This window comes from Lepeophtheirus salmonis, chromosome 11 (assembly GCF_016086655.4).
Source record: "Lepeophtheirus salmonis chromosome 11, UVic_Lsal_1.4, whole genome shotgun sequence".
Lineage (NCBI taxonomy): Eukaryota > Metazoa > Arthropoda > Copepoda > Siphonostomatoida > Caligidae > Lepeophtheirus > Lepeophtheirus salmonis.
In genome coordinates this window covers 16,254,313-16,276,901 of record NC_052141.2, presented here as the reverse complement: position 1 = coordinate 16,276,901, position 22,589 = coordinate 16,254,313, and the positions used below count along the sequence as shown (strand labels likewise).

The 22,589-nt window shown below is 36.0% G+C and overlaps 6 protein-coding genes across 7 annotated transcripts; 4 read left to right on the top strand and 2 right to left on the bottom strand.

The window, feature by feature from the left end:
- Nucleotides 1-559: 559 nt before the first annotated feature.
- Nucleotides 560-5,316, top strand: Pi3K92E (phosphatidylinositol 3-kinase 92E). Its single transcript, XM_040721012.2, has 3 exons — nucleotides 560-3,432; nucleotides 3,503-4,184; nucleotides 4,241-5,316. Exons 1-3 carry the CDS (start codon nucleotides 1,202-1,204, stop codon nucleotides 4,496-4,498), a joined length of 3,171 nt encoding a protein of 1,056 aa, XP_040576946.1. The 5' UTR covers nucleotides 560-1,201; the 3' UTR covers nucleotides 4,499-5,316.
- A 1,148-nt stretch (nucleotides 5,317-6,464) lies between these two features.
- Nucleotides 6,465-9,078, top strand: Dhx15 (DEAH-box helicase 15). Its single transcript, XM_040721640.2, has 2 exons — nucleotides 6,465-7,053; nucleotides 7,127-9,078. The coding sequence occupies exons 1-2, from the start codon at nucleotides 6,675-6,677 to the stop codon at nucleotides 8,875-8,877; spliced, it is 2,130 nt and encodes a 709-aa protein (XP_040577574.1). The 5' UTR covers nucleotides 6,465-6,674; the 3' UTR covers nucleotides 8,878-9,078.
- Nucleotides 9,079-9,228: 150 nt separating this feature from the next.
- Nucleotides 9,229-11,059, top strand: LOC121126370 (retinol dehydrogenase 11). Of its 2 annotated transcripts, none has more exons than XM_071891755.1 (3): nucleotides 9,229-10,215; nucleotides 10,288-10,385; nucleotides 10,500-11,059. In XM_071891755.1, exons 1-3 carry the CDS (start codon nucleotides 9,414-9,416, stop codon nucleotides 10,668-10,670), a joined length of 1,071 nt encoding a protein of 356 aa, XP_071747856.1. In that variant the 5' UTR covers nucleotides 9,229-9,413; the 3' UTR covers nucleotides 10,671-11,059. The 2 variants fall into 2 exon arrangements, with proteins under 2 accessions (XP_071747856.1, XP_071747855.1); XM_071891754.1 differs by having other exon boundaries at nucleotides 9,336-10,215; nucleotides 10,270-10,385.
- Polr1B (RNA polymerase I subunit Rpl135) lies at nucleotides 10,446-14,385 on the bottom strand. Its single transcript, XM_040721639.2, has 3 exons — nucleotides 14,006-14,385; nucleotides 11,074-13,927; nucleotides 10,446-11,007 (listed from the first exon to the last, which is right to left on the bottom strand). Exons 1-3 carry the CDS (start codon nucleotides 14,312-14,314, stop codon nucleotides 10,667-10,669), a joined length of 3,504 nt encoding a protein of 1,167 aa, XP_040577573.1. The 5' UTR covers nucleotides 14,315-14,385; the 3' UTR covers nucleotides 10,446-10,666.
- A 236-nt stretch (nucleotides 14,386-14,621) lies between these two features.
- LOC121125999 (S-adenosylmethionine mitochondrial carrier protein homolog) lies at nucleotides 14,622-15,962 on the bottom strand. The gene is made up of 2 exons (XM_040721280.2): nucleotides 15,433-15,962; nucleotides 14,622-15,368 (listed from the first exon to the last, which is right to left on the bottom strand). Exons 1-2 carry the CDS (start codon nucleotides 15,837-15,839, stop codon nucleotides 14,966-14,968), a joined length of 810 nt encoding a protein of 269 aa, XP_040577214.1. The 5' UTR covers nucleotides 15,840-15,962; the 3' UTR covers nucleotides 14,622-14,965.
- Nucleotides 15,723-18,628, top strand: LOC121125998 (DNA helicase MCM8). Its single transcript, XM_040721278.2, has 3 exons — nucleotides 15,723-16,394; nucleotides 16,463-16,758; nucleotides 16,818-18,628. Exons 1-3 carry the CDS (start codon nucleotides 16,002-16,004, stop codon nucleotides 18,520-18,522), a joined length of 2,394 nt encoding a protein of 797 aa, XP_040577212.1. The 5' UTR covers nucleotides 15,723-16,001; the 3' UTR covers nucleotides 18,523-18,628.
- The last annotated feature ends 3,961 nt before the right edge of the window (nucleotides 18,629-22,589 follow it).

Here is a 22,589-nt window from a genome sequence, read left to right as displayed (position 1 = left end):
GAATAATAAACTGCGTAATTCCAAGCAATGTCGATTTCTCCCGCTAGTCTAAAAAAATAAAATCAAACAAGGATTACTCTTCAACCGAACTGGGATTAAGAGTACACATTGCACAAAAGTCGACATGTTTCTACTAGTGTTGCATGTATGAAAACATAAATTCTAAATTTCACTGAGAAAGGAAGTCAGTCTAGGAAGATTGACATGTTATAATGGGATCGTAAATAAAAACAGAGAATCCCAAGGTTTTGACGGGTTCCGAGTAACACTCGACTTTTTATGCCGACCATCAAAGTTTTTTGTGTCGTTTATTATTTACTTGTTAAAACTCGAGTAGCAAATTACGAGTTTTCTAGTGGCACATCACTACTAATCAGTAATATTGATATATATATATATATACACAGTAATTAATATTGAATATATAAGAAAATAAAAGATTGGCATAATTGCAAAGGAGGTCGTTCCCCTTTCCGTGCGTATTCAATAACTCTCAAAATGAAAGAGCTCTTCTGTACGAGAGCTTGAAGCTAAGGGAATTCAAAGAAGCTACTGTTAAAAGAGAGAGAGAGTAAATATAAACATAAAAATAGGAATTTTGAAATTGTTAGGGGATATCCATTGATATAACATATTATTCTATCGTTGCGTTTTCCCCTTTTCTTCTAATTTGAATTGATGAGAGTGCTTTTAGTAGTAGTGGTGAAGCAGTTTTGGAGGGAGGGAGCGTAGGGCAAGGGAGAGGGAAGAGTGTTCTGTTGTGGCCCGAGTCATTACTAGCTGAGCTGGAGTGTGTAAAGGAAGGAGAAGAGAAGAAAAGAAAAGCAAAGCAAATATCAAGAACTACTAAGTGAAGGTGTCGAAGCTGGGAAACGGATTTTGGAGTTTGAGAAGCAAGGAATAGGATCTGTTGGTTGAGCGGGTGGTTCTGATGTGATTATTGGATAGCGTGAGATGTCCGTAAATAGGAGCCTCGATGAGGAGACATTTCGCTCTTTTTCCAAGACGTACAATTTGTTGAGTGAGGTTTGTTTCAAGGACTGCATTTGGCCTGGAGTGGAGAGTGGAAGTGTGGAGCAGCGCGGGTTGATGAGGCGCGAGGAGCGGTGTGTGGACTGGTGTGTGGGGAAATACATGTCGTCGGTGAAGGTTCTGGGGGAGTCGTTCGTGTCCTCCAAGAGGGATTAAAGACGCAATTGTGATGGCGCCCTCAAGTGGAGAGCTTTGGGGCGTGAACTTGATGCCCCATCAAGTGATGGTGGATTGTTTGATGCCCAACGGGGTGATTGTGCCCCTGAGATGCTTCAGGGATTCTCCTTTGGACGTGATAAAGGGGGATCTCTGGAGGGAAGCTCACAACTATCCTCTGTTCCACCTCTTGCTCGACGCCCACTCCTACATCTTCGTGTCCATCACTCAGGACGGAGAAAAAGAAGAGTTCTTCGACGAATCCAGGCGACTCTGTGATCTGCGGCTCTTTCAAGCTATCCTCAAACTCGTGGAGCCTCAGGGAAACAAGGAAGAGAAAATTTTGAATTCCGAGATTGGTATAGCCCTTGGAATACCTCTCCATGAATTTGATGAAATGAAGGATCCAGAAGTGATGGAATTTCGTCGAGAGCTCTTTGAAGTGACCTCCAGGGCCGTGTCTCAAAGGAACGAGAAAGGAAAGGAGTCGCAGGCTTTTTATGCATTCCCTCCGGAAATTGAGAATGACTGCGATCTGCCGAGCATGATGCAGTCCAAACTAGAGAAGGGTCGTATACGGGTAGCCATTTGGTCATTAACTGAACAAAGTGAAAAACAAAAGTACACTGTCGCCGTGGAACATTCCGACACACCTGAGCACATCATTCGTGAAGCCATTTTCAAGAGAATACGCTGTAATGATCGTTACAAGTCTCAAGAAAATAAATGTCGGGCGGTTGAGGAATTTCAAAGCTCTTATGCCCTCAAAGTTGCCGGGTCTGAGCAATATTTTCTATTAGATTGTCCTATCAGCCAATACAAATATGTACGTCGCTGCATTGCCAAAGGTGAAGTTCCTCAGCTCATGCTCATGTCAAAGAAACATATTTATGCCAATCTCCCGTCCTTTGAAGTCCGGGTACCTTCGTATATTAGAAAAGCCCCCTCATCGTTAACCCCTCCGTCCGTCAATTCTAAAGTGATCCAGTTATGGAGGATAGACGCTAATTTTCGTCTTAAAATAACCTCAGCCACCTATGTCAATGTCAAAGATGGTGATTCCATCTATGTTCGAGTCGGAATATTTCATGGTACAGAGCCTTTATGTGTAATTCGCGAGTCCAAATACGTTCCTCATTCGCAGCCAAGGTGGGACGAATGGATTGAATTCGATTTGAGAGTTTCTGACTTTCCCAGGTCTGCCAAGCTCTGTGTCTCTGTTTGCTCAGTCAAAAGACGTAATAAAAATAAGGATGAGCACACCATGCTCTGTTGGGGAAATTTAAATCTATTTGATTTTCGTCATAGACTACTTGCAGATAAAGTCTCCCTTAATCTATGGGTTGTTCCCAAAGGACTTGATGAAACTTTGAATCCTCTAGGTATCGTTGGATCCAATCCTATGAGAGACTCTCCTTCCATTGAGTTAGAGTTTGAATCCCAATCTGCACCTGTTATTTATCCTAGCTTAAACGATTATAAAGAGTACAATAGTTTCATTCAGGGCATTGACGAAAAACGGAAAAATAATATGGATGATGGAACCAACACTCAAATCACCAAGGGTGAGTGGAATCAACTCATTGATATCTCGAAAAGAGATCCACTAGCTGAAATCAGTGAACAGGAAAAAGAAGCTCTTTGGAAGTTAAGATTATATTGCCGGGAGATCCCAGATATTTTACCCAGGCTTCTTGATGCTGTGAAATGGAACTCTCGTGATGATGTCGCAGAGTTATATCTACTTTTGGAGGAGTGGCCAGATGTAACTCCTCAAGTCTCACTAGAACTATTGGACTGTAAATACGCAGATTTAGTTGTTAGAAAAAAGGCTGTTGAATGGTTAGACAAAATGTCTGATGAGGATCTAGCTCAATATCTTCTTCAGTTGGTGCAAACTTTGAAATATGAACTTTACCTTCACAATCCTTTGGCTGCACTCCTAGTTAAACGAGCTTTATTAAATCGAAAAATCGGACATTTCTTTTTCTGGCATTTGAAATCTGAGCTTCAGACTTCTACTCAATGCTTAGCGATACGCTTTGGTCTGTTACTCGAAGGTTTTTGTCGAGGACTGGACAAGGATTTAAAGGGTCTAATTAAGCAGGTGGAAGCCATGGAAAAGTTAACCAAACTCACTGATTCGCTTAAGGACAGGATGAATGAGTCCGTCAAAGATCGGTTAAAGTTTTTATCGGATCAAATGAGACAGGCGGATTACATGGAGTCTCTTCAATTTTTCAGGTGATTACAGCTTCTTTTGAATAATATGAATAAAGTCATGATTTATTTACTTATATATTTATTTTTTTAGGTCCCCTCTTGAGAATCATACTATGTTGGGTAATTTAGACGTTTCTCGGTGTAGAGTAATGGATTCTGCGAAGAAACCACTATGGCTTGTTTGGGACAACCCAGATCCCTTGGCTGAAGTTCAAAGTAGTAACGCTATTATATTTAAGAACGGTGATGATTTAAGACAAGATATGCTTACTCTTCAAGTCATTAAAATCATGGATCATATCTGGCACACCGAGGGCTTAGATCTCAGAATGACTCCTTATACGTGCCTAGCAACGGGTAGTCAAGTTGGAATGATTGAAGTTGTTCGTAAAGCTAAAACTGTTTATCAAATCCAAAGAAAAGCTGGGAAATTAGCTGCCATTCAGGTTGATTCAACTCAATTATATAAATGGATCAGAGAGCATAATAAGAACAAAGTGGATCAGGCCATTGAAACCTTTACACTCTCTTGTGCAGGCTACTGTGTTGCAACGTTTATATTGGGGATCGGGGATAGACATCCTGACAACATAATGGTGTCTGAGGATGGACAAATCTTTCATATTGACTTCGGTCATTTTCTAGGACATTTTAAAAAAAAGTTTGGTATCAACAGAGAGCGTGTACCATTTGTGTTGACCGACGATTTTTTGGCTGTAATTAGCAAAGGAAAAGAAAATCCGATCAAAAGTGAGGAATTTGCTAGATTTCAGGTACATACTAATTATTTTTTTTTAAATGATCCTCCTGACTCCTAATTATTTTCCAGGAGCTCTGTGGTAAAGCATACCTATCCCTTCGAAAACACGCAAATCTACTCATCACGCTTTTTACAATGATGCTTCCTACTGGAATTACTGAATTACAGAGTATCAACGACATTGGATACCTTCGCCAAACACTTGCAGTTGAAAAAACCGAGACAGATGCTCTGGCATATTTTCAATCCATGTTTTCCGATGCTTACGGTGGGGCTTGGACGACTAAACTTGATTGGTTTTTTCACAGTGTTAGACATGGTGTTTAAGAGTTGTTCGTTCTTTAAAACGTTTTTCATGGATATTGAACATGCTCATCACCTTAGTAGACTCTCATTATTACTATTATATTAATATTATTCTTATCATCGATCACAAAATTTGCCTTTCGACGTGTGTAGCTATCTATACACATGCTCTTGGATTCATAATAGAAGGGGGTGTAATTTAGTAGAGTATGCATCACATAATTGGGAAATGTTTTTTTGTTTTTTTTTTGAAATTCCGAAATAGATGAGCTACCACCCTACTACCACCTACTCCTCTCTATTAGGAACCCAAGAGTGTATATACTTATATACAGATCGTGTATATATATATGTCATCGTCGTTTACATCATAATCATTTTATGATACAAGGGACACTTTGATTTGTAAAAGCCTTTTGATTTTTATATAAAAATTTAGAGAAAACAAAAAAATATATATATACAAATTGTTTATTCGAAAAATGTTAAGTGCTATTGGCGAATACATACTATGACTCTAACCATAGCATTCATCCACGACGACTTTGATGCCCACGTCATACCTACCATCACACTCCTTTTCTCTACTTTGATTTATTACTAATGCCAAATTTATAATTTATTTATTTTTCATACGAAATTATTAATTCATCATCGCTGTTGCCAATATTTGCTCTATATATATGTATATACAACATATATGGATACTTTCTCTGGATCCAATCTCATTGCAATACCATCGTCATCCATTTAGTCATTATTTCTTGTGTACTTTTATAAATTACACTCAGATTAGAATTAAATTCTTAATTTGAATAAAAAGAAATGTATATCAATAACGACTCGGATTTTTGTTGAAATTCTTATATTAAGAATCCCTTTTTTTTTTTTTTTTTTTTACTGGAATGTGTGTTTTTGTTACCTCCACCAACGGAGGTTATGTTTTTGCCTCTGTTCGTTTGTTGGTCATGAAGATTACAGCAAAAGTTACAAATCCATTTTTATCTAACTAATTTTCTAGTAGGATCATAAATGGTCACAGTTAAATATACATAATGGACCATAACTTTTGTTCATATTTTGGTGCTGAGCTCAAATCATTGTTCTTAATATTGATGCCTCATGTAGAAAAAAAAATCCAATTTAAGAAAAATGACCATAGGGGGAGGTTTGCACTCTATCGATTGTCCATATATTGTAGAAATATACTGGAAACCAGTTGTGTTGCTCAAGCCTATCCTTAAGTTTCTGAAGCTCACCAAAAAAGGCTTATCATATATACATATATATTTATTTCTTAAGTAGTTGATATTTTTACCACATTAAAAGAATTAATTTCTAATAAATCTTGATGAAAAACCATCAAATGACTTTACAAATAAATAAAAAAATACTTAATACCTTCATTGAACACTACTCGATGCCAATGATGAACAGTGATATTTGAATATAATCAAAGGAATATCTTCTGAAAATTCCTATGCAATGTCTAAATTTGATCAATTATATTTTTTATGAGCGATTAGGGACAAGAAAAGTAGTTTAATTAGAGACAAATATATTTTTCTTTCCATTCTAATAGTTAATTTTTATCTACGATATGGTAATGAATAAGATTGTTTAACGATGTAATAACATATTTTTAATATATCTTCGGGTCAGATAAATAATAGTTAATATATAACTGGACAATAGATGGATACATTTTTTATAGACGGTAGAATGTAGTTATTCGTCGGTCCCATTTTGAGATATAACTTTTAAGTTATATAAAAGGAGGGGGGAGTTGTTGATTTCACTAATGAATGAGGATAAATTATTATTAACAGGGAAATTGAATAATAAAACATCAGCAGCAATTTGTAGCTAGAAACAAGCTATAATTACAGAGGGAGAAAGTTAAATTCATACAGATGGTTAAATTACACATCTCATCTGCAAAAGCAAGAAGTGTATTTTTAATAAATAAAAAAGTAAACAATTATTTATCGCAGATGTGAGAGAGCGTGCGCGTATTGTATATTTTGTAATTGAGGCAGCATGAGCTGCAGAGCGGGGAGTAGGAAAGAGCAGCTGCCCAAGAAGAGTAATATTACTAGCAGGCATTAAAGCTTTCATGCTGCTCGGTTCGGACGCCTCTGGTAAATTCACATCAAGAATTTCCTAAGAGCAAGTAAAAAAGGCTGAAATCCAAGAAATGCCGAAGCATCGTTTGGACTTGGACGGAGCTTCTTCTTCGAAACGCCTCAAAGACGAATCTCCTTCCTCCACAAAACCTGGTTTAAAAATGAATCCCTATTCCGCCCTCCCCTACACTCCCCGCTATTTTGAACTCTTTCGGAAGAGGATTACTCTCCCTGTTTGGGAGTACCGTGATAAATTTCTGGATCTCCTGGCTCAGCATCAGTGTATTTGTTTGGTGGGAGAGACAGGATCTGGGAAAACAACTCAAATCCCTCAATGGTGTGCAGAGTATGCAAGTAAAGAACGGAAAAGTGTGGCGTGCACACAACCCAGAAGGGTTGCCGCCATGAGTGTGGCTCAGCGTGTATCTGAGGAAATGGATGTCTCATTAGGTATGAGTGGCGGCACTTGGTGAAGCATGTGATGGGGATTGAGGGACTCATGCTTTTCTTTGTTTTATTTCAGGGCAAGAAGTGGGTTACTCCATTCGTTTTGAGGATTGTTCCGGTCCGCGTACTATTCTCAAGTACATGACTGATGGTATGTTACTTCGAGAAGCAATGAGTGATCCCATGTTGGATGCATATAAAGTTATTTTACTCGATGAAGCTCACGAGAGGACTCTAGCTACTGATATTCTGATGGGTGTTTTGAAGACAGTGACTACTCATAGAAATGACTTAAAGTTGGTCATCATGAGTGCTACTCTGGATGCTGGCAAGTTTCAAAACTATTTTGACAATGCACCTTTGATGAATGTTCCGGGTCGTACACATCCTGTTGAAATATTTTATACTCCGGAGCCCGAGAGAGACTACCTTGAGGCTGCTATCCGGACAGTGATTCAGATCCACATGTGTGAAGAGCAGGAAGGAGACTGTCTTCTCTTTCTCACAGGCCAAGAAGAAATTGAAGAAGCTTGTAAAAGAATTAAAAGAGAAGTTGATAATTTAGGAAATGAAATAGGAGATCTTAAGTGTATTCCTCTCTACTCCACTCTACCTCCAAATCTTCAGCAAAGAATATTTGAACCCGCGCCTGGAAGGAAATCCAATGGAGCTGTTGGACGAAAGATCGTTGTTTCCACAAATATTGCAGAAACCTCTCTTACCATTGATGGAGTGGTTTTTGTGATTGATCCTGGATTTTCTAAACAAAAAGTATATAATCCTCGTATCCGTGTTGAGTCTCTTCTTGTATCCCCTATCAGTAAAGCTTCGGCTCAGCAGCGTGCAGGAAGAGCAGGGCGTACAAAACCCGGGAAATGTTTTCGACTTTACACCGAAAAAGCATTCAAAAATGAAATGCAGGAAAATACATACCCCGAGATTTTGAGATCTAACTTGGGCTCTGTTGTAATTCAATTAAAAAAACTGGGCATTGATGATCTTGTCCATTTCGATTTTATGGATCCACCCGCTCCTGAAACCTTGATGCGAGCTCTGGAACTCCTTAATTATCTTGCAGCTCTAGATGATGACGGGAATTTGACTGAACTGGGGGCAATCATGGCTGAGTTTCCACTTGATCCTCAATTAGCCAAAATGTTGATAGCTTCATGTGAGAACAATTGTTCAAATGAGATCCTTTCCATTACAGCCATGTTGTCTGTTCCTCAGTGCTTTGTTCGTCCCAATGACGCCAAGAAAGCTGCCGATGATTCTAAACTCAGATTCGCACATATTGACGGCGATCATTTAACATTGCTTAACGTGTACCATGCATTTAAGCAAAATATGGATGACCCACAATGGTGTTATGATAATTTTGTAAATTACCGCTCTCTCAAGTCTGCAGATAATGTCCGGCAACAATTGTGTCGCATTATGGATAGATTTAATTTGAAGAGAACTTCAACAGACTTTGCATCTAAAGATTATTACGTTAACATTCGTAAAGCACTTTGTGCTGGTTTTTTTATGCAAGTAGCACATCTTGAGAGATCCGGGCATTATTTAACCGTAAAGGATAACCAAATTGTACAACTGCATCCCTCAACTTGCTTGGATCACAAACCTGAATGGGTTCTCTATAACGAATTTGTTCTTACTACCAAAAACTATATACGAACTGTAACAGATGTCAAACCAGATTGGTTAATTAAGGCTGCACCCCAATACTATGATATGAATAACTTCCCTCAATGTGAAGCCAAAAGACAATTAGAGCAAGTTATTCAAAGAATTAACTCAAGACAGTATCAAAAAGGATTTTAAGGAATATCAACATGAGATCGTAAAAAAAGAAGACATAGTGATTTAAAAAAAAAAATTATATTTTATATTATTTTGAATAATATCTTTTTGTGTCTTTAAATAATTCGTTAATCAATATTCTTCTTCTTTTTTTTGTCTCTCTCTCTTTCTATCTTCCCATTTTCATTTAAATTAATTAAATAACTCAATAAGAAGTACAAATATTCATGTTTTTATTGTGGAAAGTCGAAATCTATTGATTGCATTTCTTATTTAAGATACTTACTGTTTTTGATTGAAATATTGAAAATTCACTTTTTTGAAGACAAAATAACCTAGAATAACATCAGTAAATACCTACACCTTATAAGTTATAATATAGATAACCTAGTATGTTAATTTAAAAAATTTCAAGGATTATGCCATCCTATTTTTATTTATTTGATTTAAACTTCAGCAGCGTATTCTCTGGTTGTGAAAGGAAGGTTTAATAGTAAAGCTTTCTCCTTTGAGTATAAATAATAATAGTTATATTTTGTTCCTGGAAAGCCTTCATTATGCTGAGTTCTACATGGAAGATTTTCCTGGAGGAATTCTATCTCTACCTTAAATCTTACTTCCCTCTATTTTGGCAGCTGAAGAATGGAGTTGATTTCTCGTTCTGGAAGGGCTCTGAGTTGGTAAAGAGTCTTATAAATCATCTTCTTTCACACTTTCAGAAGGTTCCTCTCTCCTTTCGGATCCTCTTTTTCGTCGTTTTGTCCTGGATTGTTATATTTTTAGTCATTAGAGCCCTCATACACAGTTCAAAAAGTTTGTGCAATTGTTCTGGAGATATGAGAGGTAAAACAGTGCTCATAACAGGGGCAAATACAAGTATAGGATTTGAAATGACTCTTGATCTTTTAAAGAGGGGTTCCCGAGTGATAATGGCATGCAAAAGCTTGAGAGCGGGGATTGAGGCTTGTAAAAAAATAATTCATAGGACTGGACAATCAAACATTATTGTTAAGAAACTCGATCTCTCTAGTTTAGAGAGTGTCAGATTCTTTTCAGAGTGTATTCTGAAGGAAGAGGAGAGATTGGATGTTCTTGTATTACAAGAGACCATGCTCCTTTCTAAAAAGTACACGACAGAGGACAATTTGGAGCTTCTAATGGCAAATAACTACTTTGGACATTTCCTGCTCACTAATTTACTATACCCAATTCTAAGTAAATCTGGAAGGATTTCATCTCCATCAAGGATTGTTATTCGATTACATTCCTGTCATAGATGGGGAAATGTTGACATAAACAATTTGAATTCAGAGAGCTCTTTCGAAAACTTTAGGGCGTTCGCGTCTTCTCAGAGAGCAAGTATGTATATGGCAAGACAGCTTAGTCAAAAACTTAATCCAAAAACAATAACAGTTAATTGTTTTGAATCAGCTATGATGAAGGTAGAGCCAAATGATGGAGTTCCATATTTGCATGGCCATAAAGATATCACATCCTTTATCAAATGTTTCTTCGACTTTACTCCATACGTGAGTTGAGTTTATTGACATGATTTTATATTTAATTTAAAAAAAAAAAAAACTTACAAATATCAAATAATATATTTATTACTAAATAATATTAAATATTTTGATTCAAAACAGGAGGCATCACAAACGGGAATTCATCTCTGTGTATCGGAGGTCATCAAGCCAGGGAACATATACTTTAGTTGTAAATCTGCAACAGACTTAAATAATGGAGATGAGAGAGATGAAATAAAGTCTGTTCAACTTTGGAACAAAACGTTGGAAATATTGGAGGAACTCTCTTAGCTATGTGTCGTTTCTAGTCGAACCTTGATGTTAACGCCGGCTAATTGTGCAACCAAATGAAGGAAGATATAAGGAAGGTCTAATTCAGACACCTGATCAGTTTTTTTGCATATTACACAAGTGACCTTCCCTGGGACAGCAGCCCCTCCAAGTGCCGTATTTTTTTTGGATACAGAGACGCGAGGTGAAAGTAAGGAACCGCAGCGAGTACAAATTTGGACACGAGTTTTATCAGAGCCATGGAAGAGTCTATCTTGTAGTAAAAACATAGAACCATGCGACAAAAGTGCATCTCTCTCCATTTCACCAAATCTTACACCCCCACCTCTTCGACGTCCTGAAAACAAAATTAAAATTAAAGAAAGATTAATAAAAAACCGTTTTATTTGCTTAATTTAGTTACCCTTAATTGGTTGTCGAGTCACTTGATCTATTGCACCTTGGCTTCTAACTTGAAATTTATCACTAACCATGTGTCGTAGTCGTTGATAATGAATTACTCCGAAAAATATTTCTGCTTTCATTTCCACACCATCAGTGCCAGAGTACATCGTCTCTGTCCCATAGTAATTATAGCCAGCACTTTCCAACTGCTTTCCAAAAAAATCTATAGCATCATTATTTCTGTCTTCTGAAAAAGTAAATGGAGTGGCATCATGAACTATGCCATGAGCTGCTCCACTTTTACCAGCCATGCACTCGACCATCATAGCTATTGTCATACGACTAGGAAAGCCGTGTGGGTTAAATATAATATCTGGATGAATACCGGACTCAGTCCAAGGTAGATCTTCAGTGATCCACTTTCTCGAACAAATACCCTTTTGCCCCGCACGAGAAGCAAACTTGTCTCCAACAGATGCATTTCGAGGGATTCTATAGCAAATGGAAACACGAGTTAGCTCCCCGGTTCCCAAGTCGTTCGAGAGTATTTTAACGGAGTCTACAAAAGCTAACTCATTACCTTCGTATTTTTTCAATACATATGAATCATCTATTCTACTCCGATAGCAATATAAAGGATCTCCATTAAAAAGAGGGACCCCGGGATAGGGAAGTCCATCTGCATCTAAATGCTTGGATAAATCACGATTAGGGTTTCTTTCAAAGTATAGATCACATGTGTCCGTGTTTCGATAACTTTTTCTACCGGCAGAAATTTCTTTCAAGTCAATGAATTGTGCCTTATATATAGATCCTGAGCAAAATCCTCTCTCGAAAGAAGATTTATTTATAATCATTGCGTCTTCCATATCATAGCCCGTATAAGAAATCACAGCTACTATAGCATTTGTACCCATAGGAAATTCATCTAGTTTAATGTAATCATAATGAACAGGTCGGAAAAATGGACTTGTCGGAGTTTGAAGTCTATAGATCTTGGTTTCACTATTCGAATGCCACGTATGAATTGGCGTTGCCATGGTCTGCTTCCCCATCTGACACTGATACATGTTTCTAGGAGACTGATTAAAATCAGGTAATGGAATTAAAGAAGCTAAATTGCTTAGGAAAGTCGTTGGACGAAGTTCACGATGAGTAGTTACACCAGGGTATGCTTCCTCGGGTTGAATACAAATATTCAGAAAAACTTGCTCAAAAGTACCAATAAACTCAACATCATCGGCAGCTAAGTTTATGACAGGCCTCATCATACGAGCAGGTCCAGTGAATAGAAACAAACCAGGATATTGACCTTGCAACTTTGAATCGTCGTCATAAGGAATAAGTACTATTTCCATTACTCTAGGAACTCCTCTCTCTTTACGAACCTTAAGAATTCTTAATTTGTCTGCAATTTCCTTGGTTTGACTAGTTCCATTTACATATCCCATAAGTATACCATTCAGGAATACACTATAGGAAGGAGTAACGGACTTTCCATTGCCACCTTGAATTCCCTCATCGACAGACACTACGCCTAAATCATAAAGAACTTCGGGTACTTTGGAGGCATCCGGAGCATGAGTGATGACCTCCGTATTAAGTGTAAAATGATTTAAAAGCCCACAGGGAGAACCATCAGGAGTATGAACAGGACAAATAAAGCCCCATGCGTCAGGTAACAGAGCTCGAACTTCTGTCGTTCGCATTTCTTGGAAAAAAGAACCACGATGTATGGCACGAAAGTGGGACATGTATCTCATACGATTAATATTTTCAGCCATAATCGAAATACCAGAGTTTTGCATAAGACCAAGTGAGGATGCATTTGGAATATTCCCCGTAGATAGGAACGACTCAAATGATTGAGCAATTGGACTCATTTTATTAATTGCATTACTTATGCTCAAAGCATTCACTTCGAAATTACTTTCAGACTTGGCTTTTTTAAGAATGATATACTTCAGAGAGGAAAGCCATATTTTTAATTTATCTTTTAGTAGTTGAAGATAAAGATGTCCACCAATTGTAACCTCTTGCATCATGACGGAATCTACTCCTTCGACAACACAACGGTTTTGAACGAGGGCAAATAGTTTCTTGATCATAAAGACAATGGTTTGGAACTTATCCTCATTATCCTTAGCATGAATACAAATTGAATATTTGATCAAATATTTGCAAATATCCTCATCCTCCGTCCATTCCGGCAACGCATCCTTCAATTTGTCTTTAAAGGATTTACCAATATACAGACGGATTTGCTCAGGAGAGAATAAGCCTTCAGCATGTGGCTCAGTTAGCATTTCTTTAAGACAAGACCTGTAGTAATGATCATCTTCAGAAGTACCAGCTATTAAGTGAGCATATATATCCGCATCTGTACGCTCAGTCAGACACTTTAAAATCATAATCACGGGCACGAAAAAAAGTTGACGGCCAAATGAAAACATGTATTTTGCAGATCCTGTCGTAACAAAGTGAAGAACGTTTTTCGTGACAGTCAAATCTGGTTTGGAGCATTCCAATAGGACACCATACTCTGAAAAATGTTTCCCTCTGTTTTTCCAAGAGGGGCGACACATGGCAATGGGGTAATTTTTTCTTGTAGATATGAGCATTCGAATAAGACGTTCATGCCCTCCTATCACAAAGTATCCTCCCCACTCTGACGGATGTTCTCCTTTCTCTACTAATTCCTTGGGTGACATGTTACTCAGATTGCAAATTTTAGATTTGACCATAATAGGCAGGTAGCCCAGAGATCTTTCCAAGATCCAGGGCTGTAAAACTCCATTGAGGGTTATTCGGACCTTAATGATGGCACAGGCTTTATAGGTAGTACCTCTTTGACGTGCCTCTCCCGGGTAAACCTTTAAATGAGAGAAATAACAATATTATAAGTTAACAAATGAGCCTTGAGACTACTTTTGGGGTTTGATTATACACACCAATGGACATCGTATTCCCAATGTTCCTTCAGGAGCCTCAGGGGGTCGAAACTCGGCATCAACGATGTCGATAGATAACCTTTGATCATTAACCAGAAATTCCACAGGCTCCAAATCCTGTATCATCATTTCCAATCCAGGTCCTGTGGCAAAGTTGAAGGATTCCACATGGGCCGTTCCTAAGAACTCTGTGGCCGGGTTCGCACTTGGAATAGACCATTCTGGAGATGTTAAATTTTTCAGAGAGGGCTTCTTAGGGTATGTTGGATCAAAGTTTTTTACGATTTTCTTGAATCTCTTTTCCTTCATTTTATGTTTTTCAAATACAGGAATCCACGTGCATTTAAAATGTTGCAAGAGTTGAGGATAATATAAATAAATAAACAATAAATATGCGACTGAATAAGTATATATAAATCACTCAACCTCTTACTAGACAAATTCAAATGTAGCAAAATCCTAAAAATGTAATTTGCTACTTTATGCTTGAGGCAGAAAAAATGCATCCTATAAATGTCTAGCGTAGCGTCAATGGATATTATAATAAATCCAAGTAAAAGTAAAAAGCCACTCAATTCATTCCCCAGTTTTGAAGTTTATAATAATTAATAACGAATACGTCAAAGACAGAATATATTATTTATAAAATAAATATAACAGTTAGATTCGTCATTGAGAAATACTAAAATAATGATATATTATAATTTATAAATTAATATACCTAATACATGTAAATTGTAATCCAACTGGAATTAATTTTAAGGAAAAGCAAAATGAAAAATTAACTTTACCATGACTCTGAATGAATGTGCGCATAAAATAAAAATTTGACAAATTCAGTTTCTCACTGCTAATATTTTTTTAAGTTTTTGCCCTCAATTAAACAATTAGAATAACAAAATAATGAGGCCAATCTAACAATAATGAGTAGAAATAATCCACTCTTTATATATATTATGATCACTTCCTAATTAAAACATCCTTGACACCCTCATATGCTCCAAAAAATATAAATCCTCCAATAGACATCCACATTGTACGAGGAACAATACCTGCAAAGAGTCCTCTAAAACCATTCACAACAAATATGTCTCTAAGAACAACTAAGGTTCTCTTGGTTGAAGGATCGTCTGAGAGCATAATGCGAGTTTTTGCAACGTCTAATGGTGTTGTTAAACCTGCTGCAATACCTCCAGATACAGCTCCAAATGAGGCAGACACTCCTGGAGATGCTTCTGCATTGAAATTTAATGCATATTTATGCTTAAAGTACTCCCAAAGAGGAAATTGTATAATTGAAAAAGGAACCTCTCTAGATACTGTCGTAAAATATCCACGATAAAGACCTAAAAATCCCTTTGAACTACAACAAATCAAAAAGAAAAAAATGAGCAAGAATGGGTAATAATATAATTATAATATATTACTGAAGGATTTTTTTAACAATGCTAGTTGAGCTCAAACTCGGCTCCACATTTTGAAAGGCTTGTCGTCGTTGTTTAATTATTTCCACTGGAACTCGAACCAAGCATGCCGTCACTTCTCCAGCAGATGCTGCAATAGCGTGTCTAAAGGCTTCATGCCTTTTTTGGAGGATCTCAGTGGATTTGACTGCATTATAAGCCAAGAAAAAAAGTGCAGCATTTGGAGCAGAGCCCAAAGCTGCAGGCCCTAGGCCTGCATAAATGCGTGAGAAGCCCCCGGACGCATAAAATCCTCTCGGTGATTGTAAGCGGGTTTTGATGGTGTCTAAAGGAAACAAGGCAATGTCCACAGCGGTTCCGGCGACTCCTCCACTTAGTAGGGACACCATGAGGGGTACTGAATCTGCCATGTGGATTTATCCTGACAAGTGACAGGAAGCCTATGTTTTACAGTTGATTCTAACTTCTCTTTCTCCTCCTCAGAATTCACTACTGTCTTTAAGGTGAACGTTCACATCTTAAAGTATTAACTGTTTTCGATCAGAGGAACAAAAAACCGCGCAACATTTTTAATGACGAGAGGAAAGTTCCCGTTTCGAGGTAGGGGACGTGGACGAGGATTTCCTCCAAAAAAACGACCTCCTCCTCCTCCCAGCAATGATGAACCATCACAAGAATCTGTTCCATGTCCATATCCAGGATGGCATATGTATTTGCCAGATATACCCTATTCTGACAATTCTGAACATATTTCTCGTCTTACGGCTTTAAGGTCCTTCCTTGACAAGAGCAGTTCCAAGGGAGAAACTTTGGATTATATGTATGACAAGCGTACGTTCAGTGTGAAAGTTGAGTCCCTACTTTATGATGGCGGGCTCTTGGATATTTGGCCTGACTTTAAATCAGCTCTTTTTGATGAATCTCCTGAATATACGATAAATATGATCTCATTGGCCAAGCATCAGGTATGTAGTTAGTAATCATAAGCTAAGATCATCTCAAGGAATTTAATTTATATCTACAATCATTTCAGAATGTTGTCATGAGTAGAAAATGGCCAATTAAGGATAAGTTTCCTCTTATTCGTGCTCGATTAATTTTTAAATTCAATGAATTTCCTTTTATGAATATAAAAGCATCCCTTTATGGTAAATTAATTACCCTTAAAGGTACTGTTGTACGAGTTTCAAATATCAAGCCATTATGCACTTGGTTGGCATTCAAATGTTCATTTTGCTCTCATACTATTTCTATAAATCAACCTGAAGGAAGATATACTACACCAAAAAGATGTTCTCAGTGTAAGCGAGGATCTTTTGAGCCTCTTAGGTATTAATCGCCATTTTCATTTGTTCACACTTTTCAATTTTATTTATTCATATTCAAAGAGTAAATAGTAAAACAATCACTGAGGATTGGCAGAGAATTCGACTGCAGGAGTTGGTTCAGCACGAATCTGGTCGTGTCCCACGTAGTATTGAAGTTGATATCTTTGAAGACCTTTGTGATACATCCGTACCAGGAGATGTGGTTACCCTAACTGGTGTTGTCAAGACAACTACGGATTCATCCGGTACGTTTGTTCCTGACGGAAAAAACATATTTAGTATTTATATCAAAGCCGTGGCTATTTCCAATCCACGTCATGGACGTGTCACAGATACTAAAAACCTATCTAATAGCCAAAATTGTTTGAATGATTCATCAGGAGGAATTGCTGGTTTAGAAATGGGTCTTAAATTGACCAATTCAGATTTTTCTGCCATTCGCGGAATTTATGATGACTTCGGCAAAGATTTATTTAAAGGTCTTGTAAATTCTCTTTGTCCAACAATTTTTGGACATGAATTAGTTAAGGCTGGTCTTTTATTAGGTCTCTTTGGAGGGACGTCCAAGTTTTCAAACGATAAAAGTAATATTCCTGTTCGTGGAGATCCACATATACTAGTTGTAGGTGATCCAGGTCTTGGCAAATCTCAAATGTTAACTACATGTGCCAAAGTAGCTCCTCGGGGAGTCTTTGTGACGGGTAATACGACCACAACCGCTGGTCTTACTGTCACTCTGACTAAAGATGGGAGTAATGATTTTACATTAGAAGCTGGAGCTCTTATACTTGCAGATCAAGGCCATTGCTGCATAGATGAATTTGATAAAATGCAGCACCAACACCAATCTCTTCTTGAAACAATGGAACAACAAGCAGTGTCTGTTGCTAAAGGAGGTGTCGTATGCACGCTTCCGGCACGGACTGCTGTATTGGCTGCAGCAAATCCTGTTGGAGGTCATTACGATCAGTCTAGAACCGTTTCTGAAAATTTAAAGATGAGTCCTGCCCTTCTATCACGATTTGATATTGTATTTATACTTATTGATCGTCCTGATGAAAATTTAGACCAATATTTATCTGATCACATAATGAAATTACATCGAAAGCAAGGAAGGAGCTCTGCACTAAACTTTTTGAACGTAGATATTGATGTTTCTCAAGTAGGAATTTCGAATTTAAAAGAGCGTTTGAAGAATAACTCTAAGCAAATGAGGATGATTCCTTCTGATCTCATGAGGAAGTATATTGCTTATGCTAGAAGATATGTTTTCCCCAAATTACAACCAGATGCTTGCAAAGTTTTGCAAGACTTTTATATTGATCTAAGGAAACAGAGATCCTCAGACGTGACTCCCATTACACTAAGACAGTTGGAGTCAATGATACGACTGACAGAGGCTCGAGCCAAATTGGAACTACGCGAGAATGCAAATCGTGAAGATGCCGAAGATGTTATAGAAATAATGAAATCTAGTATGGTTGATGTATATAAGGATCAAAATGGTGTTTTGGATTTCTCAAGATCCCAAAATGGATCTGGCATGTCCAATAGATCCTCAGCCAAAAAATTTGTTATCATTCTTCAAAAACAAGCAACTAGGTTACGTAAAAACATTTTTACAGTTGAGGAAATGAGAAATATTGCGTCAAGTAATGGAATTTCGACTGATAAATTCTATGATTTCCTAGGATCTTTAAATACCCAGGGATATTTACTTCAAAAGTCATCAAAGTCCTATAAACTACTCTCAGCTGATTATTGAGTTTTTATAAAACACATTTCTGATATATAAATTAATTATTATTACATTACTCGGTCTTTATTATAGATATTTAAGGGAAATTAAATACAAAAATTCGTCTTAGCTAGCGATCGACTTTGAATTTTCAAGATTAAAATTTTGAACTAAATGGAAAGTAAATGTACATTAATAAATGATATATAATTTATATCTAGTATCAACCGTTTTTCCCTTTCTAATCCCCATACTTACTTTTTTCTTATCGCACAAAATATTCTCTTCTTTACATGTGATTGTGAATAAAGAGGGTGGTTTGATTTATTTTCTCTCATGCCTACTTTTAGCTGATCCAAGTTAAAAACCGAAGCTACACTCCTCTCAAGCATTCTTCAAATTTTCAGGATAGGACTACGTCAATTTTGGGTTTCTTTTATTTTTTACATACGGGCAAGTCATATTTTATACAACTCTGGCTTAGACTAATTTTTTTTTTCCTTTTGGGGTACTCAGTACTGTACCCTGTACCTCAGAGTAGAATACTGAATCAACACGGGAGTAATTCTTGCCAATGTCCTTGTTTATTTCCTTTCTCCCCCTCCTCCCTTGTCACTGGTGGTTGTAGCTGATCTGAAAGGTCATGACAGCTAAACTGCTCTCCTCAATATCATAAGTTACTTTTACAAAAATTAAAAAAATAAAGCACTTTTTCTTTCAATTTTAGCTTTGAAATGATTTGGAAGCGATTCACTTTTTGCTCACAAAAAAAAACAAATTAAAAAAAAATCACATTTAAATTTTTTTAGACAAGACGTTTCCGTAAAAGTAGGAAATTGCCCCTATGGTGGGTGGTGTAACTAATACTTAAATATTTTTCATTGGCTATCTTGAAGATAGCCAATAAAAAAATTAAGATGATTTTATTTATATTTAGTTTGTTTATGTTAAAATTATAAGCTAAAACGTTCTACTATAGACTATAATTATAGTAATAGGTACATTTCTATTGTAAAATCTCTTTGTATACAACATTTTTTTTGTTGTTTTCTGTCATTTTGATGTAAATACAATCAAACTTACACCCCCTTTTGACACTCTTGAAAATGCAACATATCATTTGACTATGTGAAAATATTGATTTTGGTAAATATAAGGCAAGTTTTTCAAATATTTGATATTGTGATTTATTTATTTTCATTCTCATTGCTAACTTAATTTGGAACTGTTTTTTTATAAATAAAAATGGAAACTCATCGTCAACAGAAATAAAGGTGATTCTGGTAATAAATATAATTTTTATATAAGGTTTTCCTTCTTCATCCATAATGAAGATACATACAAGACTAACTCACTGACACTTTTCTTCTCTTTATTAATTCGTATTTATTATATGTTCTCCGTTTTTCGGTTTGTGCAATATATATATTTTTTTGTTGTATTTTCGAATACTTATACCTATTTTGTTTTTATATGTTGCCAATCAAAGTAGCAAACATATACATTTTTTATACATACACTCGCGAGGATTTAGACAATTTTCACATCCCTAGTGATATTATATTAGATATAACTTGTTAGTAAGTGGGGGTAAGCAAAACGCAGAGTAAAATAACAGTTTTAAGATTAAAGCAGGGAAGACGGTTGGTGTTATTATTTTTTGTTTGTTAATTCTTTATTAGATTGTAGTGTTGTTAGAATCTCTCTCTGAATGATTAATGCCCGCCTACTTTTAGTGTAATTTCAATTTACAGCAATTTATTAGCATGAAAAAATAATTTTGCACTTCACTCAAAATCACAACTACCTTTTTTATTCAACCTCAACCTCGACTCTCAAAAATTAAAGGAAAAATTTGAAAAAAAAAACAACAATATATGTTAGCTAGTCTTCAGTATTTTTCTTGCTACAAACTCTTAATTATATCTTAATGAATTTTTATTATTTATTATGTAAATATAATTGATATTTTAATCAAAATAAGTTTCAATAAAATGATACAAATTCTAAACTAAAGCCCTTGATTGATATAAATTTATATCAAAATCCTATGTATTACCTTTTTGAGTCCATAATACGTAATACATGAGCTGTAAAGTCCTGGGATTCACACATGGATGGGGTTATTTCTTAGTCAAACTAATTTTCAGTTAGTACCAACCTTTAAAAAAAGACAGCAGTCAAAATTTCATGATAATCTGTTATTTAGGAGGGCTGGGGTATTGTGATTCCTTTTAATGAATGGAATCACTTGAACCAGTTCACTGAATCAGTTCTAAAATAGCTTCTCTGAGGATCAATGATCCCTTGCCATATCCCATAATAAACTCTGGTTCACTAGATAACTTGATGGAAAAGTTCACATGTCAGTTCAACATTCCTTAGGCCATTATTAATGTAAGCGTTCATTTAATTAATAAATGATTATTAGTTCAGGTCACCTGCACAACCTGTGAGCTGTGGTGTATTTTTGGATATTACAGGAGGTCCATGATACTCAAGGAATCAGCGGCGGGGGAATTTAAACTTACTTGGGACCCAGCACAATACGTGGGCCGATGTGTCTTATAGCATATTAGATGAGGTCCTTGATGCTTAAAAACGCGGTGGCAGTGGAGATTAAACTACATTGGACCCAGTACTTCACCTGGACAACCCATAGGCCGGGGTATATTTTTGGATATTAAATCAGATTCATGATACACAGGGAAGCGAATGCAGTATAATTTTTTCATTGAATACCTAGTAGACTCAAGTCAACTACTACCTGAATGTACGAAATACAAATAATCTGTAAAGGATTCTTTCTTTTGTTGAATCAATTCTTTTGATAATTCAGTTCTTGTAAGATGTTGTTGTTATTAACTTGAAAACTAAATAAAATCACTAGGTAATAATTAAAGGACTCTGCGGATAGAGCGGTCAAGGGAATATATTGTGTCTAGCTGGAGGAACATGAAGCAGCTTCTAATTTTAAGCCAATCAGAATTAAGAACTCATAAAGCCTACCTTCCTTGCCCTAAAGACCTTTAGAAATAATATTTAGGGACAAATAAAGAGAAGGGCAGTAAACTTTTTCCATGTGTACAGAAAACAGAACTAAATATTACAATGGAAGAGTATATTATATATTTATTACTGTCTACGGATGTTTTTTTAAAGTAAGTCCAGAATAATAAAATGAGTAATTATTATGGATCCCATAATATCCAAGAAGATAATTTCTAGGTTTTTTCTTGAATGATGATAATTGTTTTTTGCTATTTTTTAAATGACTATTCTGATCCAATGACATTTTTATTCGATAGAAATCCTTTCTATATAAATCACATAATGTTTTAAATAGAAATTTATTTTTAAAAGCTTCTATTTCTTCACAAATTATAATATCAGTTTCTTCGTTTGATTTATGATTTGTTCTATTGGACACGTTCCACCAATTTTACATTTACGTATATTTAAAAAAAAAAAATCATTCGGGAAATGAGATTAAAGATTGATTTCGTTATTTTTAAATAATAAAACACACTTTGGCACAAAATCTACAGTCATTTAACCTGTGTTTCCAGGGAAATAAGATATTGTCATTCAGAAGATTTTTTCCCCCCAAGATAATAACTGATTTTTATTTTTTTTTTAAACTTTCCTTCGAGACTTTTGAGTCTCTTTAGTAAAAACCTCTTGATTTAGAGCAAACGACGAAATGTTTAGATGGATTCTACGTTGATTATTATCATTGTATTTTTGGAATCCTTATTAATATGTGTTTTACTTGGAAATTTATGAAAATATATTTTTTGGGAAAGATCTTTTGTAATTTGACTCTTACATCTTGAAACACAGCACTTTTTTACCATTTCAATAAATTTTGGAAATATCAATATCACGAAAAAGTTAAAATGATCTTAAACGCGTAAAAATTATTCCATTCCTACCAGATCGAAGTTCCAACTTCGATGATTATACTTATTTAGATTAAATTCTTACTCCCCCTTGTGTACACGCTCTTCAAAAAATTATTGTAAGTTGCTGTCTTTCTCTTTAGATGTCCTTGGTAATATAAATATTTAAGGACTTTCTTGAGTAATTCAGGT